The sequence below is a fragment of the Rutilus rutilus genome (genome assembly GCF_951802725.1).
Source record: "Rutilus rutilus genome assembly, chromosome: 12".
NCBI lineage: Eukaryota > Metazoa > Chordata > Actinopteri > Cypriniformes > Leuciscidae > Rutilus > Rutilus rutilus.
The window spans coordinates 29,526,114-29,546,588 of record NC_140217.1 but is presented as its reverse complement, the minus strand read 5'-3'; the positions used below and the strand labels follow the sequence as shown (position 1 = coordinate 29,546,588).

Here is a 20,475-nt window from a genome sequence, read left to right as displayed (position 1 = left end):
AGCTCATCAAAAAGAAAAAGTCAAGTGTTTTACGAAGAGAGGAAACAATGTAGCCTTGTGCTTCTGTCTGAAACACACACAGCTGGCAGAAGCCCGTTCCTCTCACTTCCTCAGGGCCTCCCTGCTCACTCAGCACAATCTAAAATACCACAATACTATCTGGCATCCAGAAGTCATAAACAAGATATTCATCTGATAAAGCAGTAAAATTATAGTGTATGTAAAACATTTTCTCTCTCTCCATTCATTAAACAGAATCGTCACAATATTGCTGATATATGATCTGAAAAAACAGACAAACATGTATGTTGGAGTTTATTGATCTCCATTGTGATATTCTGCTAAAGTGTCATACAGACAGTTTGTGTTGCTTCACGTATTTGCTGCTACTAAATCTGTGAGCAAACCTTCTCGGTGACGAATTGTAATGAATCCAAAACATGAATCTCAATTAATTTTGTTTGCAATTGTTGTGGCTAAATAAATGCACTTAATAGGCTGTGCAACCAAAGCAAAACTTTAACATAATTTGGAATTATTGAAATTAATATTAGGAATTTCACTGTTTTAGCTTTTGTGAGAAGCTTCTGGTTTTAACAGTTTTTAATAATGAGAGCGTGTTATGACTATGATAAATACAATAAATCAGGAAACTCAATGAGGTAAAATAAACCCTGCGTATGAGTTGACGTTCTCTTGATTTGTGCTAATGTGAAAGTGCAATAATACTCATGAAAAGTAATTTCTCAAATGAGAACAATTGTGATTAATAATCATAAATACCATTTCTTAGCAAAATAATTGTGATTATAAGCTCTAGTAGAGTATACTTTATGGGTTTATGGACTTAGAGCCCTTATTACATGGAAAGCCAGAGCAGACACTAGTTAATTTGATACAAATGAAAACAATGAAGAATAGAAGTACAGTGTTCAATACGTCAAACTGCTGTGTACTTGGGTGTCAAACACCCAGCCAACAAAACTTTAAAAAAATGTCTTCTTGGATGAAGTATCCCAGAAAGCGTAAAAAAAAAAAAAAACATTCAGCAGAATAATAAGCGATGCCTCTGTACACTACTTCTGTGTGTAGGTATTTGTGCCAATACTATTTACTATCAAAAAGCTTCTATAAAAAGGCCACAGAAACACTGTAAGCCACATGAGGAACAAAAACGTTAAACACTGAAACCAAACCTGGCTTTACAAATTATACAAAGGTCACAATCTGCTTTCCAATGTTAAATACAAATTAACTGTAAATCATAAAACAATTTAAAAGGTGCCAGTGTAATATAAGAGATGTTTGACCAGCCTAGTAACTCATGATCTTTAGCATCTGGTCTGTATCGCACTTCTCTTGTGCGGTTAACCTTTCACTGAGGCAAAACGGAAAGAGAACAGAGATCAGGTTGCCTTAGAATAGATCATATCTTAAAATTTCATAATGTAAAGAGGTAAAGCAGCACCTTAACGGATGAACGCTCTACTAATCAAGAAAAACGAAAGCTAAAACAATTAAAGGTAAACACCCAGCTCACAATATCACTTATACCTTTTTGAGGCTATATCCAGCATGGAATATGATGGGAGGAAGCAGAATGTTGAAGAACACCTCTGGGTCAAAGGTCACCTGCAACAAAATAAATGTAATTGTTACAAACAAATGTATAATAAACATTTAAAATATAATAAACATGTTTATTTAAATAAATGTTATTATTAATCTTGTTAAATATGTCATAAATCACTTGACATTGTAATTGCCAATCCTGTGTTGATGTATTTTCTATTGAAACAGGAAGTTGAGATGAGACATTGTTGGGGTGTGTCCTTTTTTAGTTTCTGTCATAATGATAGGCTTTCAAATGAATAATTTACCATTTTTATTTATGACTTTTTTTTTAAAGAGTTTCGTCTAATCTTTTTATTTTATGAAATTGAAATTTCATTCTCTGACAAGCCTCTTCTGCAGTGTTTTTATAGGCGTGTGTGTATATTGTTGCTGATGTACCTTGCGCAACATGTCATTCTGCTCCACACTATGGATTTCTCTAAGGTTGATCTCCCCCTTGAGCGTGTACTCAAAGAACTTCCCGCTAACGTTGAGGAGCACCGTGCTGACAGGACCTTCCTTCAGGGTGCAACTCGGAGGAGTTTTATTATGGTAGCTGGTGGAGGGAATGCCATACCGCAAAATAACACCCACCAACAGACCTGTCCGACACACAGAAGATAAATCACTCGCACACATTCAATTCATACACTTTGAGGGGGAAAAAAGGCTTTCTGAAAGGGAACCTTGTTTGGAAACAATTTTTTTTTGCAGTGGCACTGAAATTACACTCTTCTTCTTAAAAGCTCAGTATGAACAGATTTGTTTCTGTGTGATGACAGGGAGAAGAGATGAGAGCCTGCTGTGTCAAATCTGCTGGAGGGTATTTCCATACTAATGAACTGAAGTGCCAGAGGAAGCCAACAGCACACACAGCACACACAGCACACACAGCATGGGCTAAAGAAACAAGAACAGAGGCAAAAAATACACAATATAGATACAGAATAAGCAGGTAAAATACACTACTTTAATTCAAATCTAGGTCTATACAGAACTGATTTGGTGGGAAACTGCTGATTTCTGTTGAATTTGAACACTACGAAAAGTGTTAAATGCACTGCAGTTTACCCACTCTCAAACTAAATGCAAAAACTTTACCTTTAGGGGTACAATTGGCCATCACTGGGGCAGTACCAGTACTACTTCATGTATCTTAACTACCCCTAAAAGGTTCAATAGTACCTTAGGTTAGATATTAGGAACTGATATGTACCTTTAGGCAAGGCAAGGCAAGGCAAGGCAAGGCAAGTTTATTTATAGCACATTTCATACACAATGGCAATTCAAAGTGCTTTACATAGAAGAAATTAAAATAATAAAAAGAAATAAGAATAATTAAAACAGTTTAGAAAAATAAAAAAATAAAATACAGTACAGTACAGTACAAACAGTCGGACGAACAGCGGCACAGTGCTCATTCAGTAAATGCATAGCTAAACAGATGTGTTTTGAGTCTGGATTTGAAAGTGACTACTGTAGGAGCACGTCTGATCTCCTCTGGAAGCTGGTTCCAGCTGCGGCTGGCATAATAGCTAAAAGCGGACTCGCCATGCTTAGAGTGAACCCTTGGTATTTCTAGCTGATATGATCCTAGTGATCTGAGTGAACTGTTGGGTTTATATTCAGTGAGCATATCTGCAATATATTGAGGTCCTAGGCCATTGAATGATTTATATACCAGTAATAATACTTTAAAGGTAGATAAAATGCAAAGATGTCTCTTTAAGGGTACTGCCCCAGTGACGATCTGTTGTACCTGTGCACATCTACTTTTTTGAAGTGTTTTCTGACAGCAGAATCAAATTGGCCAAAATGTAATAAATTACCACACGAGTAGTGTGGATATGTAGAATTAATTCTGTGTCCATTCCGTAATTTTTTCACAAATACAATCACCATGTAAACATTCACAATCCAGAGCCAGGATCCTGTGGCAGGGGGTCAAGGTTTAACAGGTAAGCATGAACCAGTTAGCCCTGCTGGTAGATACCAGAACTACACCACAAATAGTTTGAGGAAACAAAAACAAACTTATTTTGTGCTGAACAATGTAGGGAGGGAAGAGGAAAAATCTCTTTTAATTGGTCCAGAGTGAATATGTTATTATTGAATTCTGCTAACCGGTTAATAAAGTTACCATGTTCTTAGTTTTTTACACGAAACCAAAGAATTGTTCACACTAACGGAAAAAACTATCAGAATTGCACCACTTCACGTTGCCCACATGTTTTATTTGCTTGTGTGTACTTATGAGGGTAACACTTCACATGTCCGGTGCTAAATTGTGGTACTTCTGTAACCAAGAAGGCTATGCTGTTTATCAAACATCAGTTGACCTGTTTTTTTTTTTTTTTTTTTTTTTTAAATGTAATTAAAAAAAATGATTGAACAATTTAAAATATAATAATATATAGGCCTATAATTTATATATAATATTACATGAATAAAAATGTATTGTTTTTTTATTTCAAAGCTCATTACCAAAATGTAATTTCCTTTAAAAAATAACCCATTCCTTAATTTAATTCTATCCGGGTACCATTTGGAAAGGAAGCCTCGGAAAAAAACTGTTTCTGTTCAGAAAAAACATTTAACTTCCAATCCCAGAACTACTGACTACAATCTGGCTACAAGAAGCATATTCCTCCATTAATGGGCACAAAAAAAGCTGTTTATTCGGTTCTTGCAGTGCTGTCAGCATCATGACATAATATTCCTGTGGTTTGAGAATCATAAGTCACATGCCATTCACAGCTCAGGTGATTCTAAGAAGAAATCAAAAATGGTTGCATTAATGTTGTTTTAAACAAAGAATCTCCTATTTCAGTATAGCAGCAAGCCTAATGCCTGCAGTGAAACTGATTTAGAGGGAAGAGGTGTAAATTCACTCAGGGGAGGAGTAATCACGTGTGTGTGTGTGTGTGTGTGTGTGTGTGTGTGTGTGTGTGTGTGTGTGTGTGTGTGTGTGTGTGTGTGTGTGTGTGTGTGTGTGTGTGTGTGTGTGTGTGTTTGCGTAACAACAACACACAAATCCCGAGAGCCCGACTTCCAGCACTAAACTCAACATACAGAAGCTAATTTAGTTGAAGGACAAAAAAGAAACACACATACACACATGCTGTTGTGTGCAGCAAGGCTTAAATGAGCATGTGTAGGGCATTAGTATTTGGGCTAGCATTACGTTTAGAATCCGGCAAAGACAATGAGTGACCTCGGATGTCTCCCATCCAATCAGAATCCAGCTAATGCAGCTTAGTGTATGTCTTCCCCAGCACTGTTGAATACATCACAGTGCACCAAAGCAAAACACAATTACAACACTTTACTGGCAGCATCTATTGTTCTTTAGGGACAGAAGGGGTGGTAGAGCAGAAAGTCCCTGACAGCACAGTCCAAATGCTGTGGTCAGGTTTCCCACAACTTGGTTAACTTCAAATTCAAGGACTTTTCAAGAACTTTCCAGGTCCAATACCCTCAAATTCAAGGACTTAATGTGGGGACACATTTCAAGTGAGAGCAAGGTTACGCCATGTTACCTTATAAGATACACTGTTACAGTTTTCATCTGTCAAACAACTTCTTGCACAAAATAAATTCAAGCACATTCAAGGACCTGTATCTATGTATGCTTATTCTCAAGAACTTTCCAGGGCCTTGAATTTTTTTTCCAGACACACAAACTTTCAAGGACCCGTAGAAACCCTGTGTGATCTATATATATATATATACACACACACACACACACTGTAGACACAACTACTGTAACATTACCATCTGTCCTGCACCGTACGTTAGCAGGTGTCTCCATCGTGTGAGGCAAAGCATGTCAACCTGATTCCACATGAAAAAAAAAAAAATACTACCTTGAGCCAAACAGGTTCAATGCAACAGCTGAAGTCAAACCTGCTCTGTATTTGCAAGCGATTCATCTTAAAAAGACGTAAGGAGTAGAATGGAGCAGATTAATAAGGAGGAAGTGCATACTATCAAAGCTAATTACACACTAGAGAAAGCTCTGATGGAGCATTTGATGGATAGGAATATGAAAGATCCTATTTGAGGGTGTGGAAAGAGGCGAAGCAGCTTAAAAATAACTGGAACTGGAAATTAGAAACAACCAGATCCCGAAACAAGGGGGTTTAGAAGGATTTTCTATAATACTTCTGTAATATAAATAGAACAACATTGACATATTTAAACATCAGGAGAGTATAGCAACAATTGTAACTTTTAAAACAGTCTATATTTGTCCTAATTCTTACTCAAAAGTTTAAATGCATTAGTGAGAGTGATTGTGTGTGAATAAATTCTACCTGGCAGCGTCTCTACTAATAGTGAAGCTGTGGGTTTTAGTTAAGAAATATATGCTGCTGGAAGCTATTTTATTGATAAATCACAGAACAGCGTCGACAACACATTTCTGCGTTCCTGAATGTTAATGTGCACATGATCTGCATGTGATGTGCAAGCTACTGTCTGTGTGTGCGCGTTTACTGTGTTACAATACAGCAATGCATTCTTTTAGAATGGCGATTAACTTACGCATAAAATGAGCTGTTTAAAACGTGCATTCACCCGACCATTTTTGAGCATCCAGATGGTATAATCAAACATTTCTTGTGTAGTGCTCTGGGAGTATGCATTTATCTGTAATTTTAACTGTTTGGAAACAGAGAGTAAAAGTGGACTTCAAAGACTTCTTCTCCTGTTGCGCCCCCTATAGGCCATGATCAGCAACTAGCTAGCATCAAGCTTAAAGCGTCATGGCAGAGCATTAAACTCTTAAACTTGACTGGTCAACTCTGTGCAACCCCTATCATGAAGAACCTTTAACATCCATGGAACCTTTTAATTGCACAAAAGGTTCTTTATAGGGGAAAAAGGTTATTTAGAATAATTATTTAAATATTTTGCATCAAGAAAAAAAGGTTCTTTTAAGAATTTTCCATCAAAAGGTTATTTAGGGAAACAAAAATGTTTCTTCTACAGTCTTTTTTTTTTTTTTTTTTGCTGCAGAAGAACCATTTGGTAAGAACTAGCCTAAAGAAACTTTTGTGGAATGGAAAGGTTCCATGGATGTTAAAGGTTATTCATGGAACCATCAATGCCAATAAAGAACATTTATTTTTTCCATATACAATGATAAAAGCTTCAGCAATTATCAGAACATGAAAATTTGATAAGTCATTGTTTAGGTGATTTTTCACTAATTTCACTGGAAGTGTATTGTAAAGTGAATTGGAAGTCCCCAAGACGTTTTGTGGAACGTTATTTAACTGCTGCTATTTAAAAGCGAAAGTAATTTTGCTGAAGGTGTTTCTCCCCTAAGGTCACATTCTAATCCAAGCAAAGTAGTGATACTATATCAGTTTTTCAGTATGTCAGACAGGCATGTAGGCTAAAGGCCCACGGCTGGGTCACCGTTTACACATTTTAGATGCATGAACATCTGTCAAATGTATCTAAACAACAAACGGAACAAAAAAAGAGCTATATGTCTGAACCTATCATGGCCAAAGCAAAACAGAAATATCTTGCTTACAACATACAACTGGCTCAAGAGGATAAAATATGTCCCTTAAAGTCAACATGAAACAGAAGTTGCGACAGTCTTTTCTTCCCTATTGTGACATACAGACCCTTTCCAAAAAATTTGAATATCATGGAAAAGTTGATTTATTTCCATAATTCCATTCAAAACGTTAAACTTCCATAGATTATAGATTCAGGGCCCACAACTTAAACGATTTCAAGTATTTAGTTGTTTATTTGTACAGAATTTGGGCTTCCAGTTCATAAAACCCACGAAAACAGGATTTCCAAAAATTAGAATATTACATGAAATCACACAGTAATTACACAGTGAGACCATGGTCATTGAACCAGGTTTTGGTTATTTTGGCAGTGTGGGCAGGTGCAAATCCTGCTGGAAAATGAAGTCAGCATCTCCATAAAGCTTGTCTGCTGAAGGAAGCATGAAGTGCTCTGAAAATGTCCTGGTAGACGGCTGCGTTGAGTGGACAGCACAGTGGACCAACACCAGCCGATGACATGGCTCCCCAAACCAACACAGACTGTGGAAACTTCACACTGGACTTCAAGCATCTTGGATTGTGTGCCTCTCCATTCTTCCTCCAGACTCTGGGACCTTGGTTTCCAAATGAGATGCAAAATTTGCTCTCATCAGAAAAGAGGACTTTGGTCCACTGTGCTTTATTAAATCCAGAGTCAACGCAGCCGTCTACCAGGATATTTTCAGAGCACTTCATGTTTCCTTCATTTTCCAGCAGGATTTGCACCTGCCCACACTGCCAAAATAACCCAAACCTGGTTCAATGACCATGGTATCACTGTGTAATTACTGTGTGATTTCATGTAATATTCTAATTTTTTTAAATCCTGTTTTCGTGGGTTTTATGAGCTGGAAGCCCAAATTACGTACAAATAAACAACTAAATACTTGAAATCGTTTAAGTTGTGGGCTCTGAATCTATAATCTATGGAAGTTTAACGTTTTGAATGGAATTATGGAAATAAATAAACTTTTCCATGATATTCAAATTTTTTGGAAAGGGTCTGTATATCCGAGTGTAACGCATCTGGAATGACAAATAAAAAATTTGTATCTGAATGCCAGTTTGCAGTCAGTTGTGTAGGATATTTACTCTCTGCCATCATCATACAATAAAAAGACCAACATTGACGTGATGGGTTTCTTTTACGATGGGAAAAATGACATGGATTAGCCTAAGTATTTTTATATTACATGTCAAATTTCACATCCAGTAAAGCAATGGTTCTGAAAGAAAAGCCAATATTATCCAGTTCAAGAATAAAGCTAAGCTTAATTATTGTGAAACATGATTGCAAGGAGTTTATTTTTGCTTTATTTGACAAATGCATCGAACCAACTTCATCTGCAATAAAACAGCAAACACTGTGTAAGAGTCAATACGGGAAGCAGAAAGTGTACGAATCCAGTGCTCCATTTTAACTTCAAGCAGCAGATCACGCTGATCGGGTTAGTTCGTTTGAGATCGCCTTGTAGACGAAAGCAGGCGGCTACAGTCATCCTAACCGCATTTGTGGCAGATATACAAATATTGGGTGTACTCCATTCAAGGTGCTAATATTCCAAAACAGAAGTTGCATAACGTCATGTGAAAAGGGACTTCTTTTTTTTAAACACTGCAACATTCTGTAAAAAAAGTGGCATCTGACTAATCAAAATACTAAAATAATGACATAGGTCTAAAAATTAACCTCCATTTTTGCAGTCTATTGTAAACTGTCAGAACACTACTGTCTATTAAAGCATCTTGGCCAAAGAAAGGTTTAACCAAATCAGACAAACTAATCCCACCAATTAGTTAGACATAACAGTCTAACTAGGCATAAGTCTAACTAGCAAAAACAACAACCATAAGCCATTCGGTAAATGACATTTAACCCAGCCTTCTCTCACTTCAGTTCCAAGCAATGCTTTTGTACTTCAAAGCATGCACTGATGAAAGATTTCATTTTCACTGAAGACAAGGACACAATTTTAAGTATGAAAAAAACTGTCTTGAGTGATGAACAGACCAAAATTTAAATATTATGCATTGCTAATCTTTCTCTACAATGAGCTGTTAAACAGTGCTTCTGGGTTTCCTGGATAATCTGATTAAAGATTCAACTCAAAAGATACATATCAGACATCACTCCTTCTCAGATGAGAAGGTTTTCAGTTAAAGGAATAGCCTAGTTCACCCAAAAAATTTGATTTGATTTACATTTTTGGGTGAACTATCTCTTTAAAACTGACTTAAATGTCGATCTGTTCCTCATACCCAAAGTCATGTGGCTTCAAAGGACCAGGTATATGAACGATTCGCATCTCTTTTATGATGCTTTATTGTCCTTTTTGAAGCTTAAAAGCATCAGTTGCCATTCATTGCAAAAGCGTGGAAAAGCAACCAGTACAATTCTGTAAAAAAAAAAAAAAAAGCAAAAAAAAAAAAAGGTTTGAAGCAATATGAGTGAGTAAATGCATTTTGTGGGGGACCTAAGTTAACGTTATTCTTTTAAATTAGAGCTAACAAATAGTGATGACTCTTACGATGACAATGCTGTAGACTGATCTAACCTGAAATACAAAAGCTGTCACACTATTCAAAGCTAGAATGAGGAACTCAACAGCACTTATGACAAAAGCAAAATAAAAAGGAGACCGAGAGAATAATGAAATATTATGCAATTTTAAAACTGTGGGTTGCATATAGGCAAATACATGTGTCCGCTATTATGCTACATTCACCAATATTAGGGAAACAACAAGAGTAACGTAATACGTTACAATACTTAAACACCACGTTGAAATGACATGACATTCGATCCACAAGGTTTTGAATTAACGTTAGCACTCGTTCAAGCTAGCAGGCTACACAGGCTCATTGATGTGAGGCTTAGCTAAGGGTTTACATGATGGCTGTGTTTCAAAACCTAATGAGCTGCCTATCTAGGCAAAAAACATGCGCAAAAAAAAACCCCGCGAATTAAAAAATTATTTAGCTCTGATGACGAGGTACTATAACGGACTAAAAAGCTGTCGAGCTCGGCGGCTCACGAGGTTTTGAGACGCAGCCGATGTCTAACGCCTTTCGCAAAAAGACTCATTCTCACCGTATATCATAGCCAGTCCGGTTTCGTGCAGGAAGCGCACTCTTCTGTGTTTGAAGAGCCATATTGTGAGGATGGTGAGTGTCAAAAGCAAAATAAATGTGAGTAAATTCACGCTGTCCTGCCTGTGACTTTCCTCTGCCTCCTTCTCCGTGGCAAGTTCCTCCATGCCGCCGTCATCTGCTCTTATCCGACAACACTGGCTTAAAATGAACATTAAAATAGGAAAGAGAGAGCTGTGTCCTGGTGCATATAATGTCCATGGGTTTGGTGCTGCGACCGCCTCCATGGTGCAGGATGCTTGTGGCGGCCTGGCGGGTTCCCTCACTCACTCACTCACTGCCTCTGCTCAGCTGCGTCAGGTATATGAGAGCAGCAGCAGACCGCAGCTCAAGCTCTTAAAGACACACGCACACCGCTACTCCACTCTTACTCTAGTATTACTGTCTGTATGCCTATACTTTCCACGAACATAATACAAAATTGGGCCTGAAACTCTTTAAGTATTTTTTATTATTATTTTTCAACAGATGATTAGAAAAGGACGTGCTTAATCTTCAGAAAATGTTGATTGTCATTTGTCGACCAAGGAGGTCAAATTGCATACCTTTGAGCCTTTTAGCTTATGCATTTTATAAATGCTTCAAATTGTTTGAAGCCCTGTCTAAATCTTGTTTTTCAGCTGCCTAGCAGTACGCAAATAATGTAACATTATGTCACTTAGTTAGTATATGGGCTTTGGTTTGTAGGCTAGTTATTGATACGCTTCAATTAAAGAAAAATATTTGATTTATAATATAAATCTTTACAATAACGTTGAACAGGGTTAAAGTTTGGGCTTGGTGACTGAGAACAGACACATTTTAAGAGGTGATACAAAGATTTAGTTTAAATTTCAGATTTGCTACAAACATTTGAAGCAAAAGTAGGCCTACTTTTCTCTAAATCACGGAAAAGGTTGTTTTAAAGAGTGTAAAACTCTTAATATTACTGACCTCCGAGGACTATAGCTGTCGCAATGATTGAAACAACAGGAATTTTAGATTTCCTTTTTGCTCTTCTGTATGCTATCACATTTCCTTTGCCATATGAAAAATGGAAAGTCATCATTTTCTTGATGTTCTGAGTACTAAAACTACAGTAATGACTAAATTCTTCTTAAGAGTGTATAACCCAAAAATAATTAATATGTTACCCACTATGGCTAAGCAGGGTTGAGCCTGGTCAGTACCTGAGTGGCAGACCTCCTGGGAAAACTAGGTTGCTGCTGGAAGAGGTGTTAGTGAGGCCAGGTCATTAAAAATCCTTCGAAAATGTCCTTTGAAAAGGGGTTTAACCCCTTGGCATCCTTGGATTTTTTATGTATTTGCCCATTGTCCTCTGTCCTCCTAATCATCCCCATATTATATATGATTGATTGGCTTCATCACTCTGTCTCCTCTCCACCAATAAGCTGTGTGTGTGTTGAGCATCCAGGTGGATACTGCACATTGGTGGTGGTTGAAGAGATTCCCTCTTGTAAAGCGCTTTGAGTGCAGAGAAAAGCACTATATAAATTTAAAGATATTATTATCATCACCAATTATTCACTAAATGTAGTCTTGAGGAACATTGTTTCTCCTACACATACACACATGTATGTAATATACAGTATGTGTGTGTATACTGTATACACACACAGAGAGAGATGTATAAATATAATATAACAAAAAATGTTTGTTAGATGCAAATAATAAATTTAAATTTAAATAAATAACAAACCAGACAATCAAAAATGTTATCACCATTATGATTCACATCAATTATTTATGTGCAAAGATGAGTGCAATCCACTAACAAAATTTCCTTCTTTTTTTTTTTTTTTTTTTGCATGGTCAAATACAAGTAATAACCGCAACCCCCCACCCCCTCCCTTCGCATCGGCTTTGATTCGCTGTTACCTAGTAACGCTGTCCGCTGTAGTGATTGGCTGATTCGAGGGTCAAGGAAACGGGAAGCGCACAGGTTGCGTGTTCTTGATTACTTTCTGGGGAGGGTGAGAGAGACGGAGCGCTACTGCGACTGATCGAGAGTATTTCAGAAACGCGTGGCATTTACAACAAGAGGGGCGCACTGACATATCGTCCATAAATGGGGTGCTTTTTCTCCAAAAAATCTCGGAGAAAATCTCCTAAAAAAGACTCCGCTTTGCCCACTGGAGACGAGAGCGCCACGGGCAATGACCTCCCCGAAACCAACAACACTGCGCTGGGCAGCAACAGCAACCAGGAGGCTCCAAAGCAATACAGCTGGGACAAACGAGAAAAGGTACGACGCTGCGTTTTAACTTGTTTTTGTTCACTAGACTATACGTAGACAGGGTGTTATGTTGCTTAATTTCTTTAGGAATTATATAGATTGAAATGTAAGTCCATCCGAAATAGCTATTATCATATGCGTTAGCTCAATTCTCCTCGTTAAAGTCCATTTTACGCCGTTCACTACATGCGTAATCACGCAAGCGAAGGGTTTGGCCCCTATAGTTCAGTGTTTAAGACTGACTGACTGCCTGCCTGCCACTGTTGCTTTCGATTGACCATCGACACGAGAGTCTCTCGGCGGTCATAGGTTTTCACATACTATGGTAAATTATAGACAGAGCTTATTATCGGCTTAAAGTCGATGCACGTAACTTGTTTGTCTGGCGCGTGCCCAGATAACGCTGTGTTAGAGATTAGCACATAAGCGGTGTCGCCATCAACATGCATGACACTAAATTGAGGAGGAACAGGGAGGGTGGGAGTGTCCGTCTGCCCCTTTCGACCGCTAAAGCATTACAAATGGATGGGAACTAACATTTTCAAGACTTCGGGTGTTTCCTATGGATGTTTAGCTGGTCTGTTTTAGATTTAGTCAGCATGAAATGAAAACTCACCCTATCTATTGTGTAAATGCATATTATAGATCTCATTGTGAATGATTCATCCATGTACTATATTATTTCTTTCTTTTTTTTTACCTCGTATTTTTTTATTAAAATGTCACCACTCTGTCATAACTGTTGATGTATGGAAGTGAAGACCTCAATAATTGAGACACAACTGCAAGATCACATTCATTTTTGAATGCCAACATCTCAAAATTCAATCAACAACCGTTGCATAGAACTAAGCCCCTGCTCTATATATTTTTTTTATTTTTCTATATTCTTTTACACTCACAGTATGGATATACATCACAGTATGGTATAAAAGTTATTTTGCTACTTCCATTTCATCACGACTTTAACATTACTTTCACATTTTGTTATAGAACATAAATTACACAGTCATTCCATTTTTTTAAATGCATAGTATGTTGCTAATTGTGGACTATAACTACTGAAAGGATGCGAGTTTACATACTCAACTAATCTGACCTGTAGTCCTTATATAGAAATGGGTTAGCAACAAGCTAAGTAGATGTTTATAAGGAAATATCTGGCCTGGCAACCGAAATGTCTCAGGTTTGATCCCTTGTTGGCAGGGACAATCTGTGAACTCAAGAGTTCTCTTTAGCATGGGAGTTGCCAGGGTGTTGCTATGTGATTGTTGGGGTGTTTTGAGGGGTTGCTAGGTGGCTAAGTCATAAGAGCTCTTAAAGTCTCAATTATGTTCTGTTCCCTAGATATAGCACAGATCCCTCCTTCAGTTTAAATTTGTGGATTTTTTCCCCCCATTTTCTATTTTATCATCCACCAGACTAAAACTGAACCCTTGTAAGCCTGACATATGAAAAATCGCTTTTAATGAACATTTGATTGAACCTTTAGATAAATTATAAAAGGAAAATCTAAATTTTATTTGTTGTATCATTTGATTTTGATTTCTGAATTTTATTTAGAGCCCCAAACTTGTCAAAAATATGCAATTTGGTGCAGATGTTGTTATTTATATGGTCAAAATGTAAGTGATAGCTTGTAAAGTAAATCAACAAGATTGTTATAACAGTATAATAGACTACTTACATAAAATGCATATAAATATCAGCTGTCACTCTCTATCTCCCAATAATATGTCTTAGTAAGAAGATATTTAAATCCTTAGTTTTATGAAAGCTCTAGTTTTAATTTTATGGGCAAAACATATAATGCAATGATGATTAAGCGATAAATCTATATTACCATTTCAGTCGAATCCGACTCTTGGTGATTCTATGGCCATGAATTTTCTTGGCAGTGTTTTTCCGGGGTAGGTTGCCACTTGCCAGGTCTTTACCCAACCCTCCTCATTGCATGGCTTGGGACTCGCACACACACACGCATTCACACCTAAGGCCAATTTTGGCATATACAATCCACCTAACCTGCATGTCTGGACTGTGTCAGAGGGCAGGAGGCAAGTAGAAGATTGTTAACAACAGATACATCAACTTTTTGATGATTTAGACTAGGCCATAGAAGTTATTTATAGGCTTTGTAGGTTCAGTAGGCTTTATAGGTTAAATACTTAAGGTTACATGTGTGTTCTAAAGCATGTAATAGGTCAAGCCCCACTAAATAACAGAAGTTGTTTAGATGGATAAAAGCATAAAATGTCTAACTAATAAACACACCCTGTTACATCCTGTTGTGAAGGGAACCAGAATGCAAAGATTGCTGATAATAGTTTTATCACTTTTTTTAAGTTCTCCATTTTTTTGACCTTGACATGTTTGCACTTTTGTTGCAGGTTGATCCCAAAGACTTCATGCTGACAGGCCTTAAGAATGAGACTGTGGGTCGGTTGCCAGGCAAACTCAATGGCCAGCAGTTTGTCATTCAGGACTGTGAGAACTGTAACATCTACGTATTCGACCATTCAGCGACCATTACCATTGACGATTGTGTGAACTGCCGCATTATGTTGGGTCCGGTTAAAGGCAGTGTGTTCTTCAGAGACTGCAAAGATATCAAGTGTGTGGTGGCCTGCCAGCAGTTCCGCACCAGAGACTGCAAGAAAATGGACGTCTTTTTGTGCTGCGCCACCCAGCCCATCATCGAGTCTTCTACGGGCATGAAGTTTGGCTGCTTCCAGTATTACTACCCTGAGCTGGCTTTCCACTTTAAAGATGCGGGCCTCAGCATCTTTAACAACAACTGGAGCAATATTCATGACTTCACACCTGTTTCTGGGGAGACCAATTGGAGTCTCCTACCGGAAGATGCTGTTGTCCAGGAGCATGTGCCTCTACCAGATCCTGAGTCAGAATTCAAGTCTGTGAGAATCTCCTCTGAAGCAAGTCGGAGCATAGTGCCCCTGACCAAAGGAGGCCGGCGCACAGAGAGTGAAGAGTCCTGCTTGTTTGTCTTCTTTTCTGGGGACTACACAACTGCTAATGCCCGGAAGCTTATTGATGAGGTTAGACCTAGTTTTATAAAGCATTTCTAAAGAAAAGCTTTGCGTTTATGCTCTTAGTTTAACGTCTTATTGAAAATGCTGTTCATAGTCAGTTTTCCATGTTAATTGCTGAAATTAAATCAGCTTTCTTCAGTCACTCCACCTAAATATAGAAAAGGGGATGTATACTATTCCCACTTCACATATCCATCTTTGTCTGCTGTAGACAACACAGGCTTCAATTCAACACGGGCTTCCATATCAGTTCTTATGTGCTTTTTAGTTTTATAATTGCGTAAATTAAGGAAATAACTGACCGTCTGAAAATATCTTTGGTTGTGGGCTCCTGTATTGTCTGATCAGTTTTTTTTGTAACCAAAAGCAGAATGGGCTAAACATGAAGGCAAAGCTTTGCTTCATAGTTATAAGGGTCTGATTTGACAATACTCAGTCATAGTTCAAAAAAATGAATTGCTCTGCGGCTTCAAGCCATGAAGCAGTTAAATATATGAAGAACTTCAATATTTTATTACAAAACATATAATAATTATAATGTACTTATAAGAGCATCATATTTTTAGTCATCAACCCGTTATTAAAAGCATATTTAAGTACAAGTGTTATCAAATCATTTTTTAGAACAGAAAAACAGCACATTATAAAAAGTTTTAAGGTCAAAGTTAGTCATTTACATTAAGAATAAAATGGATCTCCGGACCCAGGGCCCGGTCTGCCCTGGTGTGGTCGGCTGCCGGTGGAGCCTGCGGGCTTGCCGTCACGGCACCCTGGGGCGTCTATATTGTGACTGTCGGAGGTCCCGCCTTCGGGTTCTCCTCTGCCCTTTTCTGGTTGGGGGCCGCGGTTGTCCCTGCGGTGGTTCTCCTGGGGGTCCCGTGCCCTGGGGGGCCTCCGGATGTTTGGGGCCCGGGTCTTTTCCATGCCTGCTGTATGCCTTGCGGGATGGAGCTGTTGTTTCCCACACACACTATTAAATATTTACATGGAGGAACCTTATGAACACAAGCACACTCAAGCATTCACATTGGTGTAAAAACAGGTGCTCACAGACATACATCATCTTGATTTGCTGTTGCTTCAAAACTTATTTTGTAATATTAGTTACGTGTGCTGCTCAATAACATTTAACAATTAGAATTTAGTGTGATTCATACAGATGTTGGTTGTTGCTGCAGTTTTTCTGATGTTGTGTCTTCTGTTGTTTTCTTTTTTTGTCAGCAGGTATCGATTTTTTTTCTCGCCTTCTATATCCCCCATTTTCCTTCTTTCTCTCTTTCTTTCCCCCTTCTCTGTTGATTTTTTCCACAACTTTTTTTTTTCTCTCTCTCTTGTTCTCTCTGTCACCTGGTCTTGTCTGTCATAGTATGATTAAATAAAAGGGTATATAAAACTACATTAAATTAATTAATAAATAAATAAATAAAAATAGGCAGTGAATGATGACAGCATAGCTACACATACGTACTGTCATGTGTTATCTGTGCTACTGACAGGCCACAAAAAAAAAAAAAAAAAAAGATTAAAATGGGGTTGATTTCATGCAGATATTAATTAGATCAATATTGTGAATTCATATAGTTTTCACTCAATCCAACCTTGCACTCTCTGCATTAAACAGGTTTGTAATATTCAGTCAAGCTAAAAAGTTCTCAGAAGTAGCAGCAAACGTTTAGATCTCATCTAGCTGTACTAAAGCGAATATGAGGAAGAGACAGAAATAGACACTGTTTGCTGTCATGTGACCTTTTTCTCACTGACTTTATTTAGAAATCTGCCACTTTATAGCAGTGATCATTTATTTTAATTTTTATGCTTCTCAATACAAAACACAAATCCTGGCCTGTCCACCAACTGATAACCAAGCTAATTTCCAAAAACCTTTTAATTTTCTTACATACATTTTTTCTGTATCCACCTAAATGCAGGTGACCACCAAAGGCTTTGTCCTCATTCAGACCAAAGAGGTTTCCATGCGCCCTGAGGATGTGAACCGAGTGTTCCAGAATAATGCAGAGAGCCTCACTGAGTGGATCACCAAAGGTGCTGTAATGCATTGTGTTAAAGCAAAAAAGAACATGCGCAGCTTCTTGGGAAAAATGTTGTCCGTTTGCAAATACAAATGTTATAACACAATGATCTGTGTTTCTGCAGGTCCAGTGGTAGCCCTTGAGCTGAACGGAGATGGTGTGGTGGAGGCATGTCGATCCATTGCCAATGAAGTGTTTAATGGGACTAAGGTAATTATAAGAGGAAGCTGTTACTTCTCATCAGTGTTGAGGGTAACGCATTACAAGTAACACAATAATCAGATTACTTTTTAAGTAACTAGTAAAGTAATGCATTACGTTTAAATTTACAACAAAATATTGGGAGTTACTTTTTCAAATAAGTAATGCAAGTTACTTCGTTTACCAATTTATCGACTGGCGCCTCTCTCGTCCCCGTAATTGGGAATAAGGTGCAGAGGTGTTGTGTGCGCTTGATCGTCGAAACACGTTTTTTGTTAAAAAACAAACAAGCAAGTCTGGGCGAGGAAAAGTTTCGAAAAAAAGGAACCAAATACCGCAATTAGTTACTTTTTTAGGGAGTAACTCAATATTGTAATGCATTACTTTTAAAAGTAACTTTCCCCAACAATGCTTCTCATGTCCATTCATGTCCATGTTATCTGCTGCTTTTCTTGCAGGTATTTGTTTCTGAGAGCAAACATACGTCCTCACGTGATGTCGACAACTTTTTCAACTTTGCTGACATGCAGATGGGACTGTGAAAGGGGCGCAGAGGGGCACCTTACCTTAATGTGGGTTTATATTTGTTTGGTTTTGTCAATTGGAATTACTTAATATGTGAAGCCACTGATATCTCAACATTTTGAGGGGTTTATAACCACTATTTATTCTTACCAGATGAGTTTGATCTGTGATTTGACAATTTGACATTTTCATGCCTATGAATCCGACATATAGGCCCTGTTTATATTAGGTATTAAAATGTGTTTTGGTCGATCGGATCACAAGTGGATGACGCTAAATACAGGTGTAAACGCGGTTTACAGGTCTAAAACATTTTGAGCTTGTCCAGAGGTAGTCGAAAACTGATTAGACCGGATTGCTTTTGTAGTGTAAACGCTCATGTGGTCGAATGTGTTAGAAGTCGAACAGCCTCAAAAGATCTCCTTCTCTCCGCTTACTGACTTATTGCGTAAACATTATGGGAAGCGCGCTAGCCAGACGCGATTTAAACTTTGGCTGGAGACCCAAGTTTGTTTTGAAGATGAAAAACTTTCTAAGCATGTTCTCTCACCATCCCTGATTTCTAACACACACTCACAGCGTTCGGTGCGGTCTTGTGGCTTTCAGAGCAGAAACGAAAGCTGCTGCTCTCCATGTGTTTTTCCCTTGTCTCTGGGCATGTTCACATGTAAATTACCGAGCCATTAGATCGAAAGATCTGAAAAAATCCTTACATTTACCAACCCATAGACCCTCCCCTCGAAGAAATCAGGACAGAAGTGGTCGAAAGTGGACAAAAGAGACAGATTAAAACACTAGGTGTAAACGGGTATGTGTCTTCCTCGTCTACTTGTGATCTGATTGACCAAAACGCATCTTAATACCAGGTGTAAACAGGGCCATAGTCAGGTGGGCTATTTGGATCCAATCAGGAAGGCAAGTGCCTTTAGATAGAGAACAAAATCAAAGAGAACTGGAACTTTAGTCTAATCAAACATTGCTGTGGACAATTTTATCACTTATGCTGAAAATAATGAATTTGATTATATAGATATTTATTTAATTAGTTTTTTCCATAAATGTATAGCTGGAAATTGTGTTTTATTCTCTTTTGCTTGTATACATGTTTCCATTACATATTGTATAGTCTTTTAGTTTGTGTTTACTGGATAAATGTAAAAATAATAATAGTTATGTTAAAATATGTCAAATGCCAGAAATATTAATAGTTGATTCAGGTTTTTTTTATATAACATATATGCCATGTTTTGTTTTGTTTTGTTTTGTTTTTCGCATTAGCATGGCTTTTGGCTTGTCCCCAAATTATATTTTCAGTTTTTTTGTCAGTATTTTTTTTTTTTTATTGTAAACAAATTACATTTGTCCTTCATATTATACGTTTTTACGGTAACACTGTTCTGAAAAGAATGTAAAAAGTTCAAACTGATACTTTGAATGTACTACTAAAAGGAGTTGTCTCCTTCACACTGCTCTATTTTTGTAGGAAAGTTTAAAGAGCACAACTGTCCTGTGACCAAAAAATAAATTGTACATGAGAGAATCACATTGTACCATTTTTTTTAATTATTATTATTATTATTATTTCTAAATGGTTCTTATTTGTACCAGACAATTTTGTAGAGTTGAACATAAGCTGTGTTTTGTCAATACATTCATTTTGGTCTAAAGTTACGTCTCATGTCTTTTCATCTGCAAATAGACACAAAGCTGAACAATACATGAATTTCAATAATAGGTGTAAATAGTTTTGTGAGTTGAGTACAAGAGATTGTGATTTACTATAAAAGTCTGATTCAGTATTGTTGTGCAACAACAATTTGTTGGCCAACCTGGAAGGATATGTGGTGAGCATTACTTGAGACTTTCAGGTTTTGTTCTACAACAAATTACACAAGTTGTTAAATAAAATCAGAATTGAAAGGTTATCAGAATTGTCAAGCTTAAATATACATATACATACACTATACAGTTAAAATGTCTGGTTAAAGAAACTAATACTTTTATTCAGCAAGGATGCATTACATTGATCAAAAGTGACAGTAAAGATATTTTTACAAAAATCAATTTAAAATAAGTTCTGTTCTTTTGAC

The 20,475-nt window shown here is 37.4% G+C and overlaps 2 protein-coding genes across 3 annotated transcripts in view; one reads left to right on the top strand and one right to left on the bottom strand.

Annotated features, from left to right (window-relative positions):
* Positions 1-10,665, bottom strand: part of slc9a7 (solute carrier family 9 member 7) — a 38,704-nt gene extending 28,039 nt beyond the window's left edge. Inside the window, exons 1-3 of one of the 2 annotated variants that reach the window (XM_084427048.1) lie at positions 10,282-10,665; positions 2,014-2,216; positions 1,555-1,632 (exon numbers count right to left, since the gene is read on the bottom strand). In XM_084427048.1, coding sequence (XP_084283174.1) covers positions 1,555-1,632; positions 2,014-2,216; positions 10,282-10,567 — 567 coding nt within the window. In that variant the 5' untranslated portion in view covers positions 10,568-10,665. The remainder of the gene's footprint in view (positions 1-1,554; positions 1,633-2,013; positions 2,217-10,281) is intronic. The other variant, XM_084427047.1, reaches the window with a different exon arrangement.
* A 1,580-nt stretch (positions 10,666-12,245) lies between these two features.
* Positions 12,246-19,928, top strand: rp2 (RP2 activator of ARL3 GTPase). The gene is made up of 5 exons (XM_084426613.1): positions 12,246-12,585; positions 14,967-15,635; positions 17,558-17,672; positions 17,784-17,869; positions 18,319-19,928. The coding sequence occupies exons 1-5, from the start codon at positions 12,409-12,411 to the stop codon at positions 18,400-18,402; spliced, it is 1,131 nt and encodes a 376-aa protein (XP_084282739.1). The 5' UTR covers positions 12,246-12,408; the 3' UTR covers positions 18,403-19,928.
* The last annotated feature ends 547 nt before the right edge of the window (positions 19,929-20,475 follow it).

Bases quoted from the DNA above. Each gene is read 5' to 3' on its own strand.
- rp2 (XM_084426613.1), top strand. From the start codon at position 12,409: ATGGGGTGCTTTTTCTCCAAAAAATCTCGGAGAAAATCTCCTAAAAAA. The intron at 12,586-14,966 runs GTACGACGCTGC...CTTTTGTTGCAG, and splicing joins GCTGGGACAAACGAGAAAAG to GTTGATCCCAAAGACTTCAT. The intron at 17,673-17,783 runs GTGCTGTAATGC...GTGTTTCTGCAG, and splicing joins CACTGAGTGGATCACCAAAG to GTCCAGTGGTAGCCCTTGAG.